Source organism: Saccopteryx bilineata, chromosome 4, assembly GCF_036850765.1.
Source record: "Saccopteryx bilineata isolate mSacBil1 chromosome 4, mSacBil1_pri_phased_curated, whole genome shotgun sequence".
Taxonomy (NCBI): domain Eukaryota; kingdom Metazoa; phylum Chordata; class Mammalia; order Chiroptera; family Emballonuridae; genus Saccopteryx; species Saccopteryx bilineata.
In genome coordinates, this window is record NC_089493.1 from 195,691,089 (window position 1) to 195,711,187 (window position 20,099).

At 56.3% G+C, this 20,099-nt stretch overlaps 1 protein-coding gene across 2 annotated transcripts in view; it reads right to left on the reverse strand.

Annotated features, from left to right (window-relative positions):
- Positions 1-8,226, reverse strand: part of GRID2IP (Grid2 interacting protein) — a 28,606-nt gene extending 20,380 nt beyond the window's left edge. Inside the window, exons 1-3 of one of the 2 annotated variants that reach the window (XM_066273387.1) lie at positions 8,213-8,226; positions 738-986; positions 405-490 (exon numbers count right to left, since the gene is read on the reverse strand). In XM_066273387.1, coding sequence (XP_066129484.1) covers positions 405-490; positions 738-986; positions 8,213-8,226 — 349 coding nt within the window. Of the gene's footprint in view, positions 1-404; positions 491-737; positions 987-3,537; positions 3,573-8,212 lie in introns of those variants that run through there. The other variant, XM_066273386.1, reaches the window with a different exon arrangement.
- Between the last annotated feature and the right edge of the window lie 11,873 nt (positions 8,227-20,099).

Sequence of the window (20,099 nt, forward strand, 5' to 3'; positions counted from 1 at the left end):
GAAGGTCCAGACTCAGGGTACTAGATAACCTGTAAAGGCCCAGAGAGCCCCGTTGCCTCTCTGCTCTGGTCTGCCTGGCAGGTGCCCAGTGCACAGGGAATGCTGTTTGGGGTGCCACTAGGCAGACAGCAGCTCTGTTCTGGCTGCCTGTCCCTGGAAGTGGCCCAGCCCTCCCTGTGGACACAGGAAAGGTCCGGGTGGAGAACTTGGTTCATTTGGCTCAGGGGTGACCCTGAACTTGGACGGTGTTTGCCCCAACTCGGCAGATGGATGATTTGGATATGCTGCTCTGAGACACTCAGAGGACTCTGGCGACATGAAGTTTGCAGAGGGGGCGGGGGACCGCTGAGCAGCGGCTTCATGAGGTCCTTCACCCCATCCTGGGCAACCCGCCCACCCCTCACCAGGCAGGACAGACTCGATCCAGACTGGCCCGTGGCCGCGCAGCGTGAAGCCGAAGCTCTTGTTGCCCTTGTAGACTCGTACAGTCCTGGGGATAAAGAAGGCACTGGGTGGGGGTGGGTAGCGTGCTCTGCTCAGGGGCGAGGAGGCTGGGGGACACAGGGACGGAAATGTCCTGTTCACTTTAACCACCCCAACCTAGCCATCCACCCCCACCACCCTCGCCGCCAGGTGTCCACCCCTCCGCCCCACTCCCCACCCCTCTGCCCAAGTCTCATCCCGAGCCCATCCACCGACCAGGAGGCGTCCACAGCCCGTGCCCCCGCCCTGGATACCTGCGCGCGCCCCCCGAGCCCGCGTGGCCGCCCAGCAGCGAGGCGGCCTTGCGTGGAGGTGGCTCGTCCGGGCGGCGCGGGGCGGCGCTGGCGCGCGTGGACACCAGGAGGCGCTCCGGCCGCTCCTCGCTGCGGCTCCGGCGCAGCCGCTGCGCGCTCTGCGCCCGGCGAGCGCGGCACAGCTTGCCCAGCAAACCCTGCGACACCACCTCGTCGAAGCGCGCCCGGTGCTTCTTGGGGATGAAGATCCTGCCGGGGAGGCCAGTTAAGTCGGGGCGCGCCCGCAGACCGTGTCCTGTCCCGATCGCCGCAAACTGCGGCCCTAAGGCGCCTCCTGGTCGGCGTCGCCCTCGGCTCTCCGCCCTCTTCTCAGGGTGGTGGAGGACTCAGCAGCCGGCACCCCAGTCTCAGACTGTCCCCATTATTCCTCCAGTCTCCAGGAGACCTCAGCGTCCCCGAAAGCCACGGTCCCATCCTCCTCCTGCTTCTATTTTCTCTGGCCTCTCCCCTATCTCTTGTATTATGCCCTTGTCCTGCCAGGCCAAGCCCCAGCCAGGGAGCCCACTACCTACCTTCGTCCTGCCTGACTCCAGGCACCTCGGCTGGAGAAAACTGAAGGCACAACCCAGCCTAGTCAGGCTCCCACCAGATCTTCATCACACCCCCGGCTCTCCTGCGTGTTTCTCTGGCCAGCAGGCTCGTAGGCTGTCTACTCAGAATGTGCCAGGGTCACCGCCTCCAGTCCTGCCTCTCACTTTCCCCACGATGTTGCCCCTGCCAGGTACATGCTCTGCTCCCTTAGCTAAACTAATCTGCCCTTCAACACCCAACACTGGCTTTTTTCAGTTTAACCCTCCATGTTGGAGTACGTCCCTATGATCTGGGCCAGCCAGGCACTGGGCTCAAAGCTGAGGCCATTGTAGCTCCTGCTCTCAGAAAAGTCATCTGGAAGTGGTGAGAAGAAGTGGGGGTAGGGGAGGCTCTCATGGTCCCTCATGTGCGGGTCCACACCAGGGAATGGCTCCTTGGTGACCAAGCTCTCTGAGGGCTGAGTCGGCAGCTCGGCTTTGAGCCACAATGACCAGCCAGGATCAACACACTGGAGGGACTCAGTGACTCAGTAAACAGGGGTGCGGCTGCCACCAGTGGTCCAACCACACCTCTGAGTGATGGTAGCAGTTCCCATTCAGGTGGATTCCTCGGTCCATAGCAGAGGTTTCCGAGGGTCCGTAACTTTCCAGGGTTAATGCAGCTGGCCCTTGGCACAGCTGGGATGGAAGCCCAGCCTCTGGGCCTCAGCTCTGTGGCAGGGCTCTGTTAAAGGCCCCTGAAGATCTGGTTGTTAGCAAGGCCTCCCTGGCTGCATCCCAGTCTCCTTCCCTGTTCTTTGTACCAGGAGCGAGTACCAAGGGCATGGTGGGGAGGGGCTGGTGGCATTGCCACCAGATGAAATACAACTCCTCGGAAATCACCCAGGGGGCCCCCCACTCAGTTCCCTAGACTTCGGGGGGGGGTAGGATTAATAAGGCCAGGTGGGCAGAATAGCTGCCTGCTGGGAGGGAAGGGGTGTGGACCTTCATGAGGGAGGTGCATCAGGACACCCCCCCAAACTCTGCTCCTGGATGTCCCAGGAGACTGGGAGGCCAGAATGAATGGCCTATTCAACTCTGCCAGAAGCATCTTTGCTTGATCCGCTCATCCTTGCTACCCACAGCAATTCCCAAAAGATCTAGAGCCTTGGTCTCATTCCCCAGATGGTCACTCCAGGTCTCTGGAGCCTGACACCTCCATCTGCCTGGCCTGTGCACTCCCCACACTCTCCCGCACCCCCCACATGCCTCGTGCTCAGACAAAGGAGAGAGGACAAGCCAGAATCCATCCACCTCAGACTCTGGGCTCCAGAAGGCATCAGCCTGGGGTCCAACCTGGGCAGGGGCCAGATGACCATTCCAGTTCTACCCTCCAGCAACAATTAGAAAAGACCCTGCCTGCCCCCACCCCCAGATGGGAACCAGGATGGATCGCCAAGTGCATAGGTGGGGGAAGTGGGGGAAAGTCGGGTAGCCCTTTCCCCGATTGGTGTCCTTGGGGCTGAGCTGGAGGCCAAGTGAGCCAGATGCCCTTCCTGCTGTGCCGGCCCTCCACATGGCTCAATGCAGCCCTGGCATCCCAGCACTGGGTCTGCTTTGAATCGACTCTCACAGCAGAGCCATGCCCAGTGGGGACTCATGGCCCACTGTGGCCCATCACTGCCCCTCTGATCCTGACACGCTGGCTATGGCTGCCCCAGGGCTCTCAGGTCCTTGCTATGCCAACGGGCTTCTCTGAGGCCACAGGAGTCTTCCCGGGCCATACAATGAGCTGCAGTCAGGGTCAGTTCTGTTCTCTCTGCCTGGCTAAAGGCATGTCCGGGTTCCTCCCAGGGGCTGCCCTCGCCTAGGGTCTTCTCTGCCCACCACAGTCCCCGCTTTGGCTCTGTTCCGTTTCCTAGACCAGCGCAGTCATAGGAAGGAAAGAGGGCTGTTCAATCCCAGCCCTTCGTTCCGGATCCCAATCCCAGCCCCTAGGGCAGCGCACGGGTTTCCCGGCGCCCAACGCGGGGAGCTCGCCCCTGGTATCCTCCCGGTTTATGTCCACCTTCCCCAGCTCCCGGGCACTAGCCAGGCACGGCGGGTGCCCACCAAGGGCAGGGAAGCCCTTTAGTGCCCCAGCCCCACCCACTCTCAGGTTGACCGGAGGCGAGACCTTGGCGCCCAGGGCGCACGGTTCCCGGGGGGCGGGGTCGCGATGGGAAAACTACCGAAAGTGCCGGGAGAAGCCCTGGTCCTTCCCCATCTGGAGCCGGCGACGGCGGCGAAACAGGTGCCGACGGCAGAGGGTAGAGGAGCCCGCGAGCGAAGAGAGGGCGCCGCTACTCCTCCAGCCTCTGGCCGGCCAGCGCACACCGCCCCTCCGGGAACAGCCGAACCCGCTGCCCCGCGTCCGCCCCTTCTCGGGTAACCCCGCCCCGCCCCGCCCCACTCTGTCCCTTCGGGGGTACCCTTCAGCTAGCTCCCCGGGATCTGGGGCGGTTCGGAGCTGTCACGCTATTTCCTGTCGGCCCCCTCAATTAATTCCTCCCGGGTGCCTCGCCTCCGAGCCTCCGATCTCCGGCTGCTGCGACGCACGGGTTTCCCGCATAGTTAGCGAGTCCCCAACACCCACTGCAGTGAGATGGAACCCGACATCTCCGAAGACTGTCTTTTGTAGAGCATGGGAAGGCTTTCCGGAGAGGGTGACCGCTGCGCTGGGCCTCAGGGTGGCTCAGCAGGAGTTGAGGCCAGCAAGAGGAAGCCCCCCCCCCCCACCTATCCAAGGGACAAGCTCCAACAGAGAAGAGGCCAGAGTGGGGGGCCCTGAATGCCAGTGTCAGCGGCTGAGAGGGCACTCAGATTGGTGGGAGCCATAGGAAGGCCTAAGGATTAAAGGAGAGGTGCTGGTACACCAGGGGAGGGGTGATGTCGGGAAGGGGACAGGGAAGGGTGTTGGGATGGGACAAATGTTTAGATTCTAAAGGCCCAGGAAGGAGAGCGTATGAGACCTGGTGGGTGAGTGGAGTGAGAAGGAGGCCACCAGGTCGGCAGCTCCCAGGTGAGTGAGTGGGTGAAGGGCGGAGAGGACCTCACTGAGGTGGGTGTGTCCTACTGGGAGAGGGGAGGGGAGAAACGGTCTGGGGAGGAGACAGATGACAGGAGAGAAGCTCCGGGCTGTTCCCCTGGCTCTGAGCCTGCTGCTCCCTGGAAGTCAGAGCAGGAGCAGACGCTAGGCATTGTCCTTTCTCACGGGTCAGAGTCCCGACTGCAGGCCAGGAAGGATTGGTAGTTGTCCCGGAGCCCGCCCCAGGCAATCTGGAGAGGGGCTCCCTGGGGGCATACTCAACAGGGGACATCAGCACAAGGCTCTCTCCTCACTGGAGGCAGTCACCACCCGGACAGGCTGGAACTGCCCAGGACTCTACCCCTGTCCCAGTCACTAGGGGAACACTGACATGGTCCTGCCTGCGGGGTCCTGCAGCCCGTCACAGGGAGGACCTTGCAGACCCGACAATCAGTCTCTCTCTGGTCCTCTGCCCAGGCCATGCTGCCCAACACCCCTCAGCCCCACATTGCTGACCCCAGCAAGGCAGCCACCACCTGCGGTGACTTCTCAAGCTGCTTTTCTCCTCTGTAGCAGCAGGAAGCCACGGCCGTGTCCTCCCAAAGCCCTGTCCTCAGTCCTGCCAGGGAGAGAGATGTCTAAACACCCTCACTGTGAGCACGGCTCCCTGGCACCCACAGGGCCACAGCTGTCCTGTTATGATAGGGCCATTTCTGACGGATCTGCAAGGAGCTGCAATGTCCCAGCATCTAGACCCAGGCCTGCCTGGAGCCTACAAGCACTGTCCACCTTGCTGTGTGGATCAAGGAGAAGCCAGCACAAAGCAAGTGCGCACGCTCAAATCCAGACACAGCCGGCAGGGCACACACTGTCTTGGGGCCAGTGAAGAAGGTACACAGAAGGGGTCAGCAGCTGGTACATCTGGTCAAATGACTCAAGGCAGCATGGGGCGACCAGGGGTCAGGCAAGAGCTGGCCTTCCCTGAAGTGCCTGCCCCTGTGAGAGCACCCTACCGAAAAAAGGTCGCCCTAGGGTAGTAGTTCTCAATCACAGTTGAGGAGGGTGCCCCTTAGGGGATGTTTGGCATTGTCTGGAGACAGTTTTGGTTATCACAAAATGACAACTGGGAGTAAACTAGGCTACCAGAACATCCCCCTACAACAGAGAATCGTTGGGCCCAAAATGTCAGGAATGCCATGGCTGAGACGCTGCTCTAGGGAGAGAGAGACTGTCGTGGGGGAAGCCGCGCTGATTGAGTATGTATGCCTGGCACTGCCAGTTACACAGTTTCATAGAATTCTCCCAATAACTCTGTAGTGCCGTGTCCCTGACACTTGTTACAGCAGAAGAGGGTAAAGGAGGTGCAGGTGTTCCCTCACACGCCACCCCCAAATTCTCCACTAATGTCTTTCTGCTTGGGTGGTAAACACACAAGGCAACAGACTAGTGGTTTTCAACCTTTTTCATCTCAGGAAACACATAAACTAATCACTAACATTCTGTGGCACACACAAAAATATATTTTTTGCTGATCTGACAAAAAAAATTTCGGCATAATTTTGATTCATTCACACCAGATGGTTATTGTTGTGCTGGCTGTTGTCATATTTTTATTTGACAATCTAAGGGAAAAGAGGTCAGTACCTCTGACTAAATAGTCAGGTATTGCATGTTTTAAAAAGTCTCATGGCACACCGGTTGAAAATCTCTGCAATATATAGATGATGTAGCATAGAATTGTATGCTTGAAACCTATATAATTTTATTAACCAGTAAATGTAGCATCCCAATAAATTTAGTAATCTTTTTTTCTGCTTGCAGGTGGCAGAGTTCATTTATGTGATTTTCTACTAAGAACCCTGCTGGGGACCTGTAGGTGTTGCCAACCCCCTTTTACAGATAAACAGTAGAGGTCAATGAACCGGCTCAAGGTCGCACAGGCAGTAAGTGGACTTGGGGTTCAAGGTAGGTCTGTCGGAATTCCAAATTCCAGCTTCCCCCACCACTTCCGTTGTTCCCCCTTGACCCCAGTGCCTGCCCCTTCCTCTCCTTCCCTATTTTCTGAAACACTAGTCGACTACAAAGCGGACTCAGCTTTCCTGTTCCCTCCTAACCACGTCACACTTTCCAGACTGCCTGTCCTGTCCTAATTAGAAAGCTGTTTCCTCACTTCATCAAACTGGAATCCCTTTGGGGACAGACCCAAATTAGGCTTCGAAGCCACGGGATTAGCTGCCAGTTGTAAAGGAAGGAAGATGAGACCCTTTGCTGATGTTGCTGCCACTGACCTGAACCTCTCCCCCTCTCAGCAGTGCTGGCCTGGAGAACGTCCTGTGGTGACGCGCTTGTGCCCAGTCTCTATGGTTGCCAGCAGCCAGGTGTGGGTATTGAGCACTGGAACTGTGGTTAGTGAGACTAGGAAGCTGAATTTAAAATGCAATCTAATATTCACTCAATTTAATTTTAAATAGTGACACGGGGCTAGTGGCTACTGCTCCTTCTCCCTGCTCCCCAAGCCTTCTGTTTTGGCCACTGGGACCATGCTTGGAGGCCTTGAAGTGATTTGGGTGGGTGCCAGCTTCTTTTGAGCACCCATGCATGCTTGCGCGCTCCCACGGGGGCGCGCGCACACGCGCGCACACACACACACACACACACACCCCCCTTTACAGCTATCCTTTGTTTCTCAACCTCTCATTTAAACCTTGTCTCTCATTGATGGGGGAGGGGAGGTCCCCAGGACCCCTGGAGTTCTTCATGGCCCTTCCTCCCGTGTTCACAGCCAGGCACTGTTGGGTACACTGAGTTTGGTACCTGTAGGCCTGTGTGGCCCTGCCCTTACTTTGGTGCTCAAGGGTCCACTCCTGTGGCTACATGCCTGGCCCTGATGAACACCTCTTGGGAACTGTCTTCCCACCTCCACCGTACACAGTGCCAGACCCCACCCTTTGAGCCCCAGACTGGCACCAGCTGCCTCCTCGGAGAAGCCTGCCCTGATTGCCCCCTGACGATTCAGCCCTCAGCTGTCTCTGCTGGCACTCAGCCCTTGGAATCACAGATAACTGTGCCTGTGACTTCTTCATGCCCACCTGAACTCTTTTGGGAACGTGCTGCAGGGGGATCGCTGCATCCCTGGGCCACCAGGGCCTGGGGCTGGGGGGCTGGGGAGGTGGGGTGGTGGTGGCTGAAGCCACACTGCCAGGGTACCCCTCTCCCAGCGGAGCCCAGCTGGGCCCCGCCCCCTCCTCCAGCAGCTTCCCAATTTTCCTGTCGCACTTGACTCGTGCAGACAACAGAGGCTGCTGTTTTATCCTCCCCAGCAGCGCCCCGGGGATATGCGGCGGGAACGGGCATCCCCAAGTATCCAGGGTTCCCGCTGCCCGGGCTCTAAATCGGGCGCGTCCCAGGGGGCGCCGCCCCCACCCCGTCTCGTCCTGACCCGCTGCCCGCTGCGGGTGGCTTGGGGGCCAGCTGCGGGTGGAAAAGGCAGGCGTGGGGGCTGTCCCGGGAGGCAGACAGGCTGGCCCGGCAGAGGCGGCAGGGACAGAAGCTGGGGTAGCACCAAAGGGAGATGAGGGGCCCTCGAGAGGGCCTCCAGCGGAGTCCGGCTGCTAGCAGTCCTGAGCTGCGCGCCAACTTCCCGGGGACAGCCCGCTCGCCCTCGCCCTTGGCCCAGCGCGGGTGGAGAGGGGCGGGGTTGGGGTCTGCCTAGCCATCACTTCCCCAGGGAGCCCTCAGCGCGCGCACAACGTCTCCACTGCAAATTCGGCTCCAGAAATAACTTTTTTTTTTCCCCCCTCTCGGGATTTTTCTCAGCAAGGGGCAGGCCCCTAACTCACCCCAGGCAGCTCATGGTGGCCTCTTTCGGTGGCCTTCCGTGCTCCGCTGCAGAGCCGAGACGCTGCGCCCGCCGGGTCTTGGGGCGGGAGGGGGGTGGCCAACCCCTTCCCTGACATTGGCCAGGCCCAGAGGGAGGGGCAGGCTGCGGGGTGAATGGCAGCGAGGGGAGGGGGGCGGGTTGAGTCCGGGAAGGGGGAGGGGTGGGGATAGGGGAGCAGTCGCAGACTCGGGAGGCCGGGTGGGAAGAGAAAGTCTCGCAGGATCCGAGCAGGGAGCGCAGCACTCAGGCCGGGGGGCCTGCTGAAAGCTGGGCAGGGCAGGGCAGTGGTGCCCCGGCGGGAAGGGAGGGAGGGGGCGCAGGAGATTCCCTGGCCACTCCAGGTGTGGACTCAGCAGGGGGAGATTTTATTGTATTTTTCTGAAGAATAAACTCTGAGGATTCAAAGCTGAACAGAACAGCAGAAGTGCACAGCTGACCAAGTTCACATTCCCGTGCCTGCCACTCACTTGCTGTGTGACTTTGGACCAGCCTCTTAACCTCTCTGAGCCTCAGTCTGCCTCTGTGAAATGGGAATAATAATAGCGCTGGAGGATTCAGCCAGAGAGTGTTCCTCTAGGGTCCTGGTGAGGACCTGACACACAGCTGGCATCGTCAAAGGGCAGAGGAGAGCATACTCTAGGACCCAGGTGACAGGAATCCATACGGCACAACCCTGGAGTTCCCGCTGTGCCACTGCTCTGTCTCAGTACAGGACTAAGACTGCCTGGGTATCCTGTTGATTTCTGCGATCTGGGTTTGGGGATAGAGCAGGGCAGGCTATGACTTCAGATCAGGAGGCGGGTCCCCTCCGTGCCTGTCCCCGCCCATCAGTTAGCAGCCCTTTCCTTCCCAAAGTGATGCCCTGGCATCCAACAGGCACCCTTCTCAGGGTCACTGCCCACCTTTGTTCTGGGGCTAAAGGGGTATTGGGGTCCAGTTCAGGAGCAGGCCGTACAGCAGCGAGTGTGCCTGGAGTGGCGGTGGGACAGTGGACACCCCTGAGCCCGACACACCCTGCCTGCCCATCCTGCCCCACACTGAGGTACCTGAGGTTGTCCAAGAGAGGTCCTCGGGCCTCATGGGGCAGGGCCAGGGTGAGCGCCCACACCAGGTCCTCCACCCGCGGCTCGGCTGCGAACTGCTTCAGCGCAGCAAACACTTGCTCCTTGGCAGTCGGCTGGTCCCCCAGGATTTCATCCACCTGCAAGGAAGGGTTCTGCAAATGATCACGAGGGACCCGCCGGGGAATCATGCGCTCCTCTCTTCCTCCCTCAGTTTACCTCCACAGGAGAGCTAACACCAGCAGCACTGCCCGCGCCCGCCTGTGAGCTCTTTACCCAAATCACTCCATTTGAAACCTCGACAGCCCTCCGGCATGGACATGGCTAGGGTCTTCTTTTACACTTCAGGAAACTGAGGTGGGAAGAGGCAAAGGGAACTCACCCAAAGTCACGGGATCAGGACTCAAGCCCAGAGGCAGACTTCCTACTGAATACTGTAAGGACCGAAGGAATCACTACCAGAGCGTACATGTGTGCCAGGCGCTCCATAATTGCTAGTTACTATTATTATAGTACACTTCTATACTTCTACTACACGGTTGGCTGAGACCCCACAGAGAACAACATTCCGGCTGCACATTAAAAACCCCGGAGTGCGTGCTTAGCTCTGAATTTTGACCCCTTTGGCGCTGTCTCTGGACTTTTGTTTTCTTCATCTTTGTGTACAAACCAGCTGGCGCTAATCTACTCAGAGGAAACTGTGTGGCTGATGGAAATGGGCATGCAGACATCCATTTGGGAGATATTTGTAGTTTTTTTGGCTGTTCAGTCGAGAAGGGAGGGAGGAAACTCCCCAGTTAGGTTGAAGGCCAGACCCTGGTGGTGAAGTTGTAGCTTTGGCCCTTAGGAAGCTCTTGCCCAGGGCTTTGGCTTTTGAAGGACTGATGCAGAGATGTGGGTACAGCAGAGCTTGTTCAGAGCAACGGATCCCCTGAGCAGACTCTTCCTGAAGGATGCATTAGGACAGTTGCGCTCCGGGTTGCCAATCTGCTCCAGGTCTAAGCCTAGGTCTCCAGCACTGATTCAGTGAACTGTCCTTCCCACAATTGCTTCCCTGCCTATGTTATTGGAGTTAACTTCCACTGTTTTGTAGCCAGGTTCCCTCCATACTCTACAATAGGGGACAGGAAGCTTTTTGGCTGAGCCATGAACACCACATATTTTAAAATGTAATTCCATGAGAGCCATACAACGACCCGTGTACGTTACACATTATCCAATAAAAATTTGGTGTTGTCCCAGAGAACAGCTGTGATTGGCTCCAGCCACCCATAACCATGAACATGAGCGGTAGGAAATGAACAGATTTTAATACATGAGAATGTTTTATATTTTTAACATTATTTTTTTTTATTAAAGATTTGTCTGCGAGCCAGATGCAGCCATCAAAAGAGCCACATCTGGCTCGCGAGCCATAGGTTCCCGACCCCTGCTCTACAATATTGGACATCATTGGTTCCAGGGTGAGTATTTTTTTTTTTTTTTTTTTGCATTTTTCTGAAGCTGGAAACAGGGAGAGACAGTCAGACAGACTCCCGCATGCGCCCGACCGGGATCCACCCGGCACGCCCACCAGGGGCGACGCTCTGCCCACCAGGGGGCGATGCTCTGCCCATCCTGGGCGTCGCCATGTTGCGACCCTCCTGGGTGTCGCCATGTTGCGACCAGAGCCACTCTAGCGCCTGGGGCAGAGGCCACAGAGCCATCCCCAGTGCCCGGGCCATCTTTGCTCCAATGGAGCCTTGGCTGCGGGAGGGGAAGAGAGAGACAGAGAGGAAGGCGCGGCGGAGGGGTGGAGAAGCAAATGGGCGCTTCTCCTATGTGCCCTGGCCGGGAATCGAACCCGGGTCCTCCGCACGCTAGGCCGACGCTCTACCGCTGAGCCAACCGGCCAGGGCCAGGGTGAGTATTTTTTAATGTCTTAAGATCCTTGAGATCAGGATATGTCTTATGCATAACTGTCATTCTTGTGCCTATGTGAATTTGGTCATGGGTGTTCATACTGTTACATCCACTGAGTTATTTATGTGCAATGCTGGTAAGAAATATATCCAGCCTGACCAGGCGGTGATACAGTGGATAAAGCATTGGCCTGGGATGCAGAGGACCCAGGTTCGAAACCTTGAGGTTGCCAGCTTGAGCACAGGTTCACCAGCTTGAACACAGGATCACTGGCTTGAGCATGGGATCATAGACATGACCTCATGGTTGCTGGCTTGAGCCCAAGGTTTCTGGCTTGAGCAAGGGGTCACTGGCTCAGTCAACCTCAGGTGCTAAAATTGGTTTGGTTGATCAAGGAAAGTGGCACAGTGTGAACTCCAGTCAAGGCACATATGAGAAAGCAATCAATGAACAATCAAGGTGCAGCAACGAAGAATTGATACTTCTCATCTCTCTCCCTTCCTGTCTGTCCCTCTCTGTCTCTCTCGCGAAAAAAAGAAAAAAAAAACCCTGGCCGGTTGGCTCAGTGGTAGAGCGTTGGCCTGGCATGCAGAAATCCCGGGTTTGACTCCCGGCCAGGGCACACAGGAGAAGCGCCCATCTGCTTCTCCACCCCTCCCCCTCTCCTTCCTCTCTGTCTCTCTCTTCCCCTCCCGCAGCCGAGGCTCCATTGGAGCAGAGATGGCCCAGGCGCTGGGGATGGCTCCTTGGCCTCTGCCCCAGACGCTAGAGTGGCTCTGGTCGCAACAGAGCAACACCCCAGAGGCGCAGAGCATCGCCCCCTGGTGGGCGTGCCGGGTGGATCCCGGTCGGAGGCATGTGGGAGTCTGTCTGACTGTCTCTCCCCGTTTTCAGCTTCAGAAAAAATACAAAAAAAAAAAAAGAAAAAAGAAAGAAATATGTCCAAATAAGACTAAAAGTCCTCTTTCAATAACTACTAAATGACAAGAAAGTGATAAGGATGTGTGTGTCATGGATTAATTGTCAGGGATTGTTCTTTCTTAGCAGAAAATAAAACAATGGTGCATCTTGCAATTGATGGTGTTTTGATTTGATGCAATGTGGTACTAGTTGGCCAGTGAGAATGCTGCTATCAGTTTTTATTTAAAAGCATGAAATGGACAGTGACAGCTAAGAGGTGCAGGGTATCTTTGGGAGCTGATTAAAATGTTTTAAAATGGACTGTGGTGACAGTGGCACAACTCTGTGACTATACTGCAAACCATGGAATTGTACACTTTAGATGAGTAAATTGTATGGGATGTGAATTATATCCCAGTAAGCTGTTATAAAAGACATGGGAAAAGTGTGATAAATGAGCAAGTGAAAAAAGGCAGGTTATCAAATGGAACACACAGCATTGCATTTTTTTTTTTTTCATTTTTCTGAAGCTGGAAACAGGGAGAGACAGTCAGACAGACTCCCGCATGCGCCCGACCGGGATCCACCCGGCACGCCCACCAGGGGCGATGCTCTGCCCACCAGGGGGCGATGCTCTGCCCATCCTGGGCGTCGCCATGTTGCGACCAGAGCCACTCTAGCGCCTGAGGCAGAGGCCACAGAGCCATCCCCAGCGCCTGGGCCATCTTTGCTCCAATGGAGCCTTGGCTGCGGGAGGGGAAGAGAGAGACAGAGAGGAAGGCGCGGCGGAGGGGTGGAGAAGCAAATGGGCGCTTCTCCTGTGTGCCCTGGCCGGGAATCGAACCCGGGTCCTCCGCACGCTAGGCCGACGCTCTACCGCTGAGCCAACCGGCCAGGGCCAGCATTGCATTTTTATTGTATATAATTATACATAAGTCTGTGTATAGCAAATATATAGTAATTTGGATTTTTTAAATAATTGAGTGGAATACATTTTATCACTGTTCCTTTTCTTATTGTGTTAAAAAAATCTTACAGGCCCTGGCCAGTTGGCACAGTGGCTAGAGTGTCAGTCCAATGTATGGATGTCCCAGGTTTGATTCCTAGTCAGGACACACAGGAGAGGCAATCATCTGCTTCCCTCCCCTTCCCTTTGCCTCTCCCCCTCCTCTTCCATTTCCCCTCCCACAGCCAATGGCTTGATTGATTTTAGCGTTGGCCCTGGATGATGGCTCGGCTGGTCCAAGCACATCAGACTCAGGTGCTAAAATTGATTAAGTTGAGCAAGCATCAGTCCCAGATGGGGGCTGCTGGGTGCATTCCAGTCAGGGCGCTTGCAGGAGTCTGTCTTTCTATCTCCCTTCCTCTCAATTAAAAAACAAAAATTCTTGGCCCTGGCCGGTTGGCTCAGCAGTAGAGCGTCGGCCTGGCGTGCGGGGGACCCGGGTTCGATTCCCGGCCAGGGCACACAGGAGAAGCGCCCATTTGCTTCTCCACCCCCCCTCCCCTCCTTCCTCTCTGTCTCTCTCTTCCCCTCCCGCAGCCAAGGCTCCATTGGAGCAAAGATGGCCCGGGCGCTGGGGATGGCTCCTTGGCCTCTGCCCCAGGCACTAGAGTGGCTCTGGTTGTGGCAGAGCGACGCCCCGGAGGGGCAGAGCATCGCCCCCTGGTGGGCAGAGCGTTGCCCCTGGTGGGCGTGCCAGGTGGATCCCAGTCGGGCGCATGCGGGAGTCTGTCTGACTGTCTCTCCCCGTTTCCAGCTTCAGAAAAATACAAAAAAAAAAAAAAAAATTCTTACAAAATAAAATGTATTATTGTAGTCATTTTAATGTGTACAATCCAGTGGCATCAAGTGTGCATTCACTGTTGTGTAACCATGACCACTATGTGGTCCCAGAATTTTTCAGCCCCAAATGGAAACCCATGGAGCAGTTGTGCCCCATTCCTTTCTCCCCAGGCCCCTGGAAACCACTAATCTATCTTACTGTCTCTATGGATGTGCCTAGACTGGAGACAGGCAATGGACTCACACAACACGAGGGCTTTGTCTGGCGCTTTTACTTGTTTAATGCAGCAGTTAACCTTTGTCTGTTTATCCATACTCCGTGAGAGACCTTCCTTGTTAGCCGAGAGTCTGGGGGTGCCTCTGGGCACTGACATCCTGAGCTACCCCAGAAGCAGAGGTGGGAGGCTGGGTGGCTGAGTCAGCATGTTTGTTTGCCATGCATCTCTCTCTCTCTGGGATGCATCTTCAGCCAGACCAAGGCTGTCCAGTACCAGCTCATCCGCCTTCCATCCACCTCCAAACTTCGGGACAGACACCGCATCCTTCCCCTCCACTCTCAGCCCTCAAGCAGATGAAGAGCCGAAAAGTCACTCTTCAAGGAGCCTTTCCTGACCACGCTGTCCAAGTGGCCGCCATCACTGTCTTATCTCCACCACCCCCCTCGTTTACTTCTTCACTTCATTGATCATGACCTGAAATAGCTTGTTTTTTGTTTGTTTGTTTGTTTTGTATTTTTCTGAAGTTGGAAACGGGGAGGCAGTCAGACAGATTCCCGCATGTCCCCAACCGGGATCCACCTGGCATGCCCACCAGGGGGCGATGCTCTGCCCATCTGGGGCATTGCTCTGTTGCAACCATAGCCATTCTAGCGCCTGAGGCAGAGGCCATGGAGCCATCCCTAGTGCCCAGGCCAACTTTGCTCCAATGGAGCCTTGGCTGCGGGAGGGGAAGAAAGAGACAGAGAGGAAGGAGAGGGGGAGGGGTGGAGAAGCAGATGGGCACTTCTCCTGTGTGCCCTGGCCTGGAATCGAACCCGGGACTCCTGCAGGCCAGGCCGACGTTCTACCACTGAGCCAACCGGCCAGGGCCAAATAGCTTGTTTTTTGATGTGTCTACTTCCTCCTCGTCTCTTTGCCCACAGGAATGTCGGCGGCATGAGAGCAGGCTCCCTGTCTCTCCTGTTCACAGCTGTTCCCTGGGTTCTTGTGCATCACGGTCCATAATCAACAATCACTACACGCATGGGCCTACGTGTCTCTATAGCTTCCTTCCCTTCACCTTCTACAAATGCTCGAGTCTCTCCCGACGTATACATAAATAAGGTAACAAAGTCCCCCTTTCTGCACAATCTAGTCATCCTTTGGTTTTCCTGGCCTGGCGCTGCCCACATCTGCCCCTTCCCCTCAGCTGCCCCTCCCCCACCACAGTCCGCCCCATTTGCAGCACCCTGACAGTGCTCTGGCCAGGGACCCCACCCACATGATGCCTCCTACATCGAGACGTCAGTCCAGAGCTTTCCTCTCAACCTCAGGACTGAGTATCCAACTGCTTCCTACAAGGGACCCAAGGACGTTGAGGAGGACTTTCTAGAGGTGATGACACCACAGAAGCAGGGGGTTCAAGGCCATCAGTCAGGGGCCACTTTCTGGGTGTGGCCGTGTCCTACCTAAGCACCTGCACACCACAGCCTACATTACCGTCTGTCTCCTCCTCCAGATCTGATGGCCTAGGACCCAGACCTGAGTTCTTACGCCTGCCCAGTCCCCAAGCACAGGGCCTGGCTGAGTAGGCACTCCGGGAATGTGTACGGAACCACAGCGAAGATCTGTAAGTGGCAAGCCGTCCTCCTGTTGCATTCCCTGCCGTCCCCCAGCCGACCCCAGTCTCCCTCACGGTGAGCGGGGCAGGCTGCGGCACCAGACAGCCCCTCCGCGTGCACCCACCACGCCGAGGAACATGGGTGGTTTTGAAGTCAAAGTCTGCTGCAGCCTCAATTCAAAGGAGAACATGGCTAGCTGGAAAGGTGTTTTATGTAAGAAAGAGGAAAAAATAGTTCCTCCCTCCTGGGGCCTGTGCCACAGTGCAGTTTTTGGTGTCAGTTATTATCCAGATGCTCTCAACCTACATCTAAGCATGAGACGCCATCACGGGACGCCGACGGATTTCCTATTAAACAGCGGAGTCTTCAAGGAAGAAGTATCTGGGGCAGGCAGAGAGCCGGCCGTAACCCAGGAGCCGACTGTTGGGAAACACTTGGGGGGCTCCGCAGGTGCCCCCAATCTTCTTGAGGCAGTTTATTTTGGGAGGGATTGGTTCTCATCTTTTGGAGGTGTTTGGTGAGCTCTAACCAGATTCTACCACTTTCTGAGCCTCCCCTTGCCAGGAAACACACTGCAGCTGGCCTGGGCAGCCGGTCAGATTCCCCCCTCTGCTGGCGGCCACCCAGGTCCAGCTTCCAGACCATGTCTGCACGTTCACCTGCCTGTCTGGGAGGCTTTGATCATATCCCTTTCTCACTTTCTAGGAATTGGATGGAGTCTGGGACAGGCCTTTGGGTCTATAGCAGGCCATCTGTGATGAGAGCCGACATGACTAGTCGCTACGGTCTAAATGTTTGTGTGTCCCCCCCCTCACCAAAAAAAATTCGTATTTTGAAAAACCTGTCCTGACCAGGTAGGTCAGTTAGAGCATTGTCCCAATATGTCAAGGTTGCAGGTTCATGTCCTGGTTGGGGCACATACAAGAATTAGCCAATGAATGCATAAATAAGTGGAACAAAAAAATAATGTGTGTGTGTGTCTCTAAAAATTAATAATTTTTTTAAAAAAAAGAAAACCTGGCCTTGGCCGGTTGGCTCAGTGGTAGAGCGTTGGCCTGGCGTGCGGAAGTCCCGGGTTCGATTCCCAGCCAGGGCACACAGGAGAAGCGTCCATCTGCCTCTCCACCCCTCCCCCTCTCCTTCCTCTCTGTCTCTCTCTTCTCCTCCTGCAGCCAAGGCTCCATTGGAGCAAAAGATGGCCCGGGCGCTGGGGATGGCTCCTTGGCCTCTGCCCCAGGCGCTAGGGTGGCTCTGGTCACGACAGAGTAATGCCCCGGATGGGTAGAGCATCGCCCCCTGGTGGGTGTGCCGAGTGGATCCCGGTCGGGTGCATGAGGGAGTCTGTCTGACTGCCTCCCCGTTTCCAGGTTCAGAAAAATACAAAAAAGAAAAAAAAAAGAAAACCTAATATCCAATGTGATGATATTAGGAGGTGGGGTCTTTGGGAGGTGATTAGGTCCTGAGGGTGGGGCCTTCACGAATGGGATTAGTGCCTTTATGAGAGAGAATCCAGAAAAGGGAACTAACTCTACCATGTTGGCACACTGATCTCTGACTTCTGTCCTTCAGGACTAAATTCCTGTTGTTTATAAGCCACCTGGTCTTTGGTATTTTGTTACAGCAGCCCAAGTGGCCTAAGACACTATGTTAGTCATGCAGACAATAGGAAGAATGATTGCTACACACACGGGGATTCAAGTCACAGATATAATGTTGAGCATAAGAAGCCCGGCACCAAAGAGTACGTACGCTGCATGATTCCACTTATATGAGGTTCACAGATGCAAAGTCGTCTATAATGATGGACGTCAGAATACCAGCTACCTCTTGATCGGGCGGAGAGACAAGGAAAGGGGTGCATAGGAACCTTTCCAGGGTGAAAGAATCATTCTATAGTCTACATTCTATTATCTGTATGCTATTAGTCTATATTTTTGATCAGGGTGGCGGTTCCAAGGACACACCCACATATAAAAATTATTGAGCTGTACACTCAATGCACTTTACCGTATACCTAAATCACCTGTCTATATCTCTTAATAAAAAGAGAAAAGAAAAGCAACCCCACGAATCAGGCAAGCACAACTACAAAATAAGGTACAGGACCTTGAGGCTTGAGCGTCATTCTACGTATTTCCCGTAAATCTGTCCCTAAAACCTGTCTGGGCCCCAGGTCGTGGGAGCCTCAAGCGCCAGGCCCATTCGAGGCTCTAGCAGGGCTGGGGGCCCCCCGACGTGCCCCGCTCACACGAGCCAAACCCCCGCACCCCCTACCTTGCGGCTGAACTCCTGGGCCTTGCGCCTGCGTTCCCGGTGCACCGCGTCGGGGCGCCTGCGGCCCGCCAGGAGCAGCAGCTCACGGCCCAGGGAGAGGCCGCGGCCTGGGCGCGGAGGCCTCAGGGCTGCGGCCGGGGGCGCGGAGCCAGAGCCCGCGCTGGCGCCGCCGTCGGGGCCCGGGAGCACGCCCAGGCTGGGCGGCACCCGCGGGCAGCGCCGGGCCAGGCGCACGAGGCGCTCGCGGCTCAGGCCGCCCACCGCCAGTCCCTCCACCTCCAGGATCTGGTCCCCCGGCCGCAGGCCCCCCGCGTGCGCGCTGCTCCCTTCGGTCACCTCCAGGACGAAGCAGGGGCCGGAGCCGCCCAGCCGGAAGCCGAAGTCCTCAGGCCAGCCCTGGTTGGTGGTTGGCATGGCGGCGGGGGCTGTGCTCCTGGAGAGAGACGACACTTGGGATTTCTTGGGGCCTTGTCTGCGGCCTTTTGGTTCCCTGTCTCAGGAGCCCCCCCCCCCCCCATGCCTGGGAAACGCTTCTTGGAAGCCGGAGACTTGCTGGCAGGGAGGAGACCCAGGGTTCCACAACAGCGTGTGCACTAAAAGAAAATACCCTTGAGTGGCATCCAGTGAGAATCTGTGTCACAGGACCACCAGAGAGCACAATGTGAGAACTCCTCACACTGGTTGGGGTGGAGTCCCTCACACCCCAGGGGCCCTTGTCCTCCCCTGCCAGGCGCCTCAGGGACATTTCCTCTGTTGCTTGGTAGCAGCACCAGGTCCACTGGGCATCACACGTTCTAGAGGAGCTTGTACCACAATCAGGGAGGAGCTGGCTGGACACTGTAGATTTGGGGCCCGGGCAAATGCTTCCCCTCCAGGGGCACACCTGTTCTGACCAGCACACCGGCCTCAGGGCCACCTGTCAAAGGCCAGAGCCGGCAAGTCCTAACACCTCCACACCCAGCCCACAGGGCCAGAGAGGCTGCCAGCACTAGGAGACCCTTGGCTTGACCCATGTTGCGCCGTCCAGTGTGTCCCCAGCCCTGAACACAGGGGGTCCCTCTCTCTTCCCCCTCACCTTCTCCTGGAAACAGAAATGCAGGCTCCAGGCAGGGCTGACCCGGCTACCTCAGGGCACAAGAAGGAGGCATCCCAGGGCTCCCCACCCCAGAATACTGAATGCTGCACCTCCCCCCAGGTTTGCTCACCTTCCTGACCGCTGACTGCGGTGGCCACAGTGACAGAACGCAGTGCCTGTGGAACAGCCAGGGACACTTGCTTGTTGCTGGCCCTCTGCTGCTCAGGGCCTTGGCATCAGTTACTGATGCTCCTGCAGTGACAGCTGGACTTTCTAAGGCAAAGTGATCCTCTGAGTAACCTGAGAAGGCCCCAGTTACCAGGTAGACCAGCAGGATGGCTGGACAGCTTGGCCAGGGCCCAGAGTGGCCTGTCCCTGCTGCCTGGTCCTGGGGGGGATGAACAATGGTCCTCAGGCAGGAATGAAGTTTCTAGAGCCAGGCCCGGGGCCAGGTCCACCCAAGAGGTCACAGAGCTTGGGCAGGTGATTGAGAAGATTCAACTGAGTTTTTTGGGGGGTTAAGGATTGTCATCAGATCTAATGATGGCAGGAAGGGACTGATGAGATTCAGCAAGGCGTGGCAATTCAGTCCCCACAGAGAACACCACAATAGGAGCCCACAAACCAGGTTTTATTGGCAGAGGAAAGGGGAGAGCCAGGCCAGGATAAAAAGGTCTGGGTGGAAGAAACAATACTGATATAAGTCATTTTGAAAATGGAGTCTGTAAAACAAAAGGCAAAAGGAACTGCACATAGCGCTGCACTCTAGTTGTTAGTTATTTCCCCGGGAAACAGGTTAACGACTCTGAAATCACACCACACGCGCATACTGGGATTGTTCAATCACGTAAGTGGATCGTGGGAGCCATGTTTCTCTCTGTTGGAGCAGGGGGTTACAGACAAGCAGAGGGGAAAGCTAGAATGATGCAGGCGGTCCTGGATTAGCTTCCTACAGCTGCAGATGGATTCATGCAGAAGTATTTATAGAGAGGTATATATATATGTATATATGTTGGTATCTGAACGTAC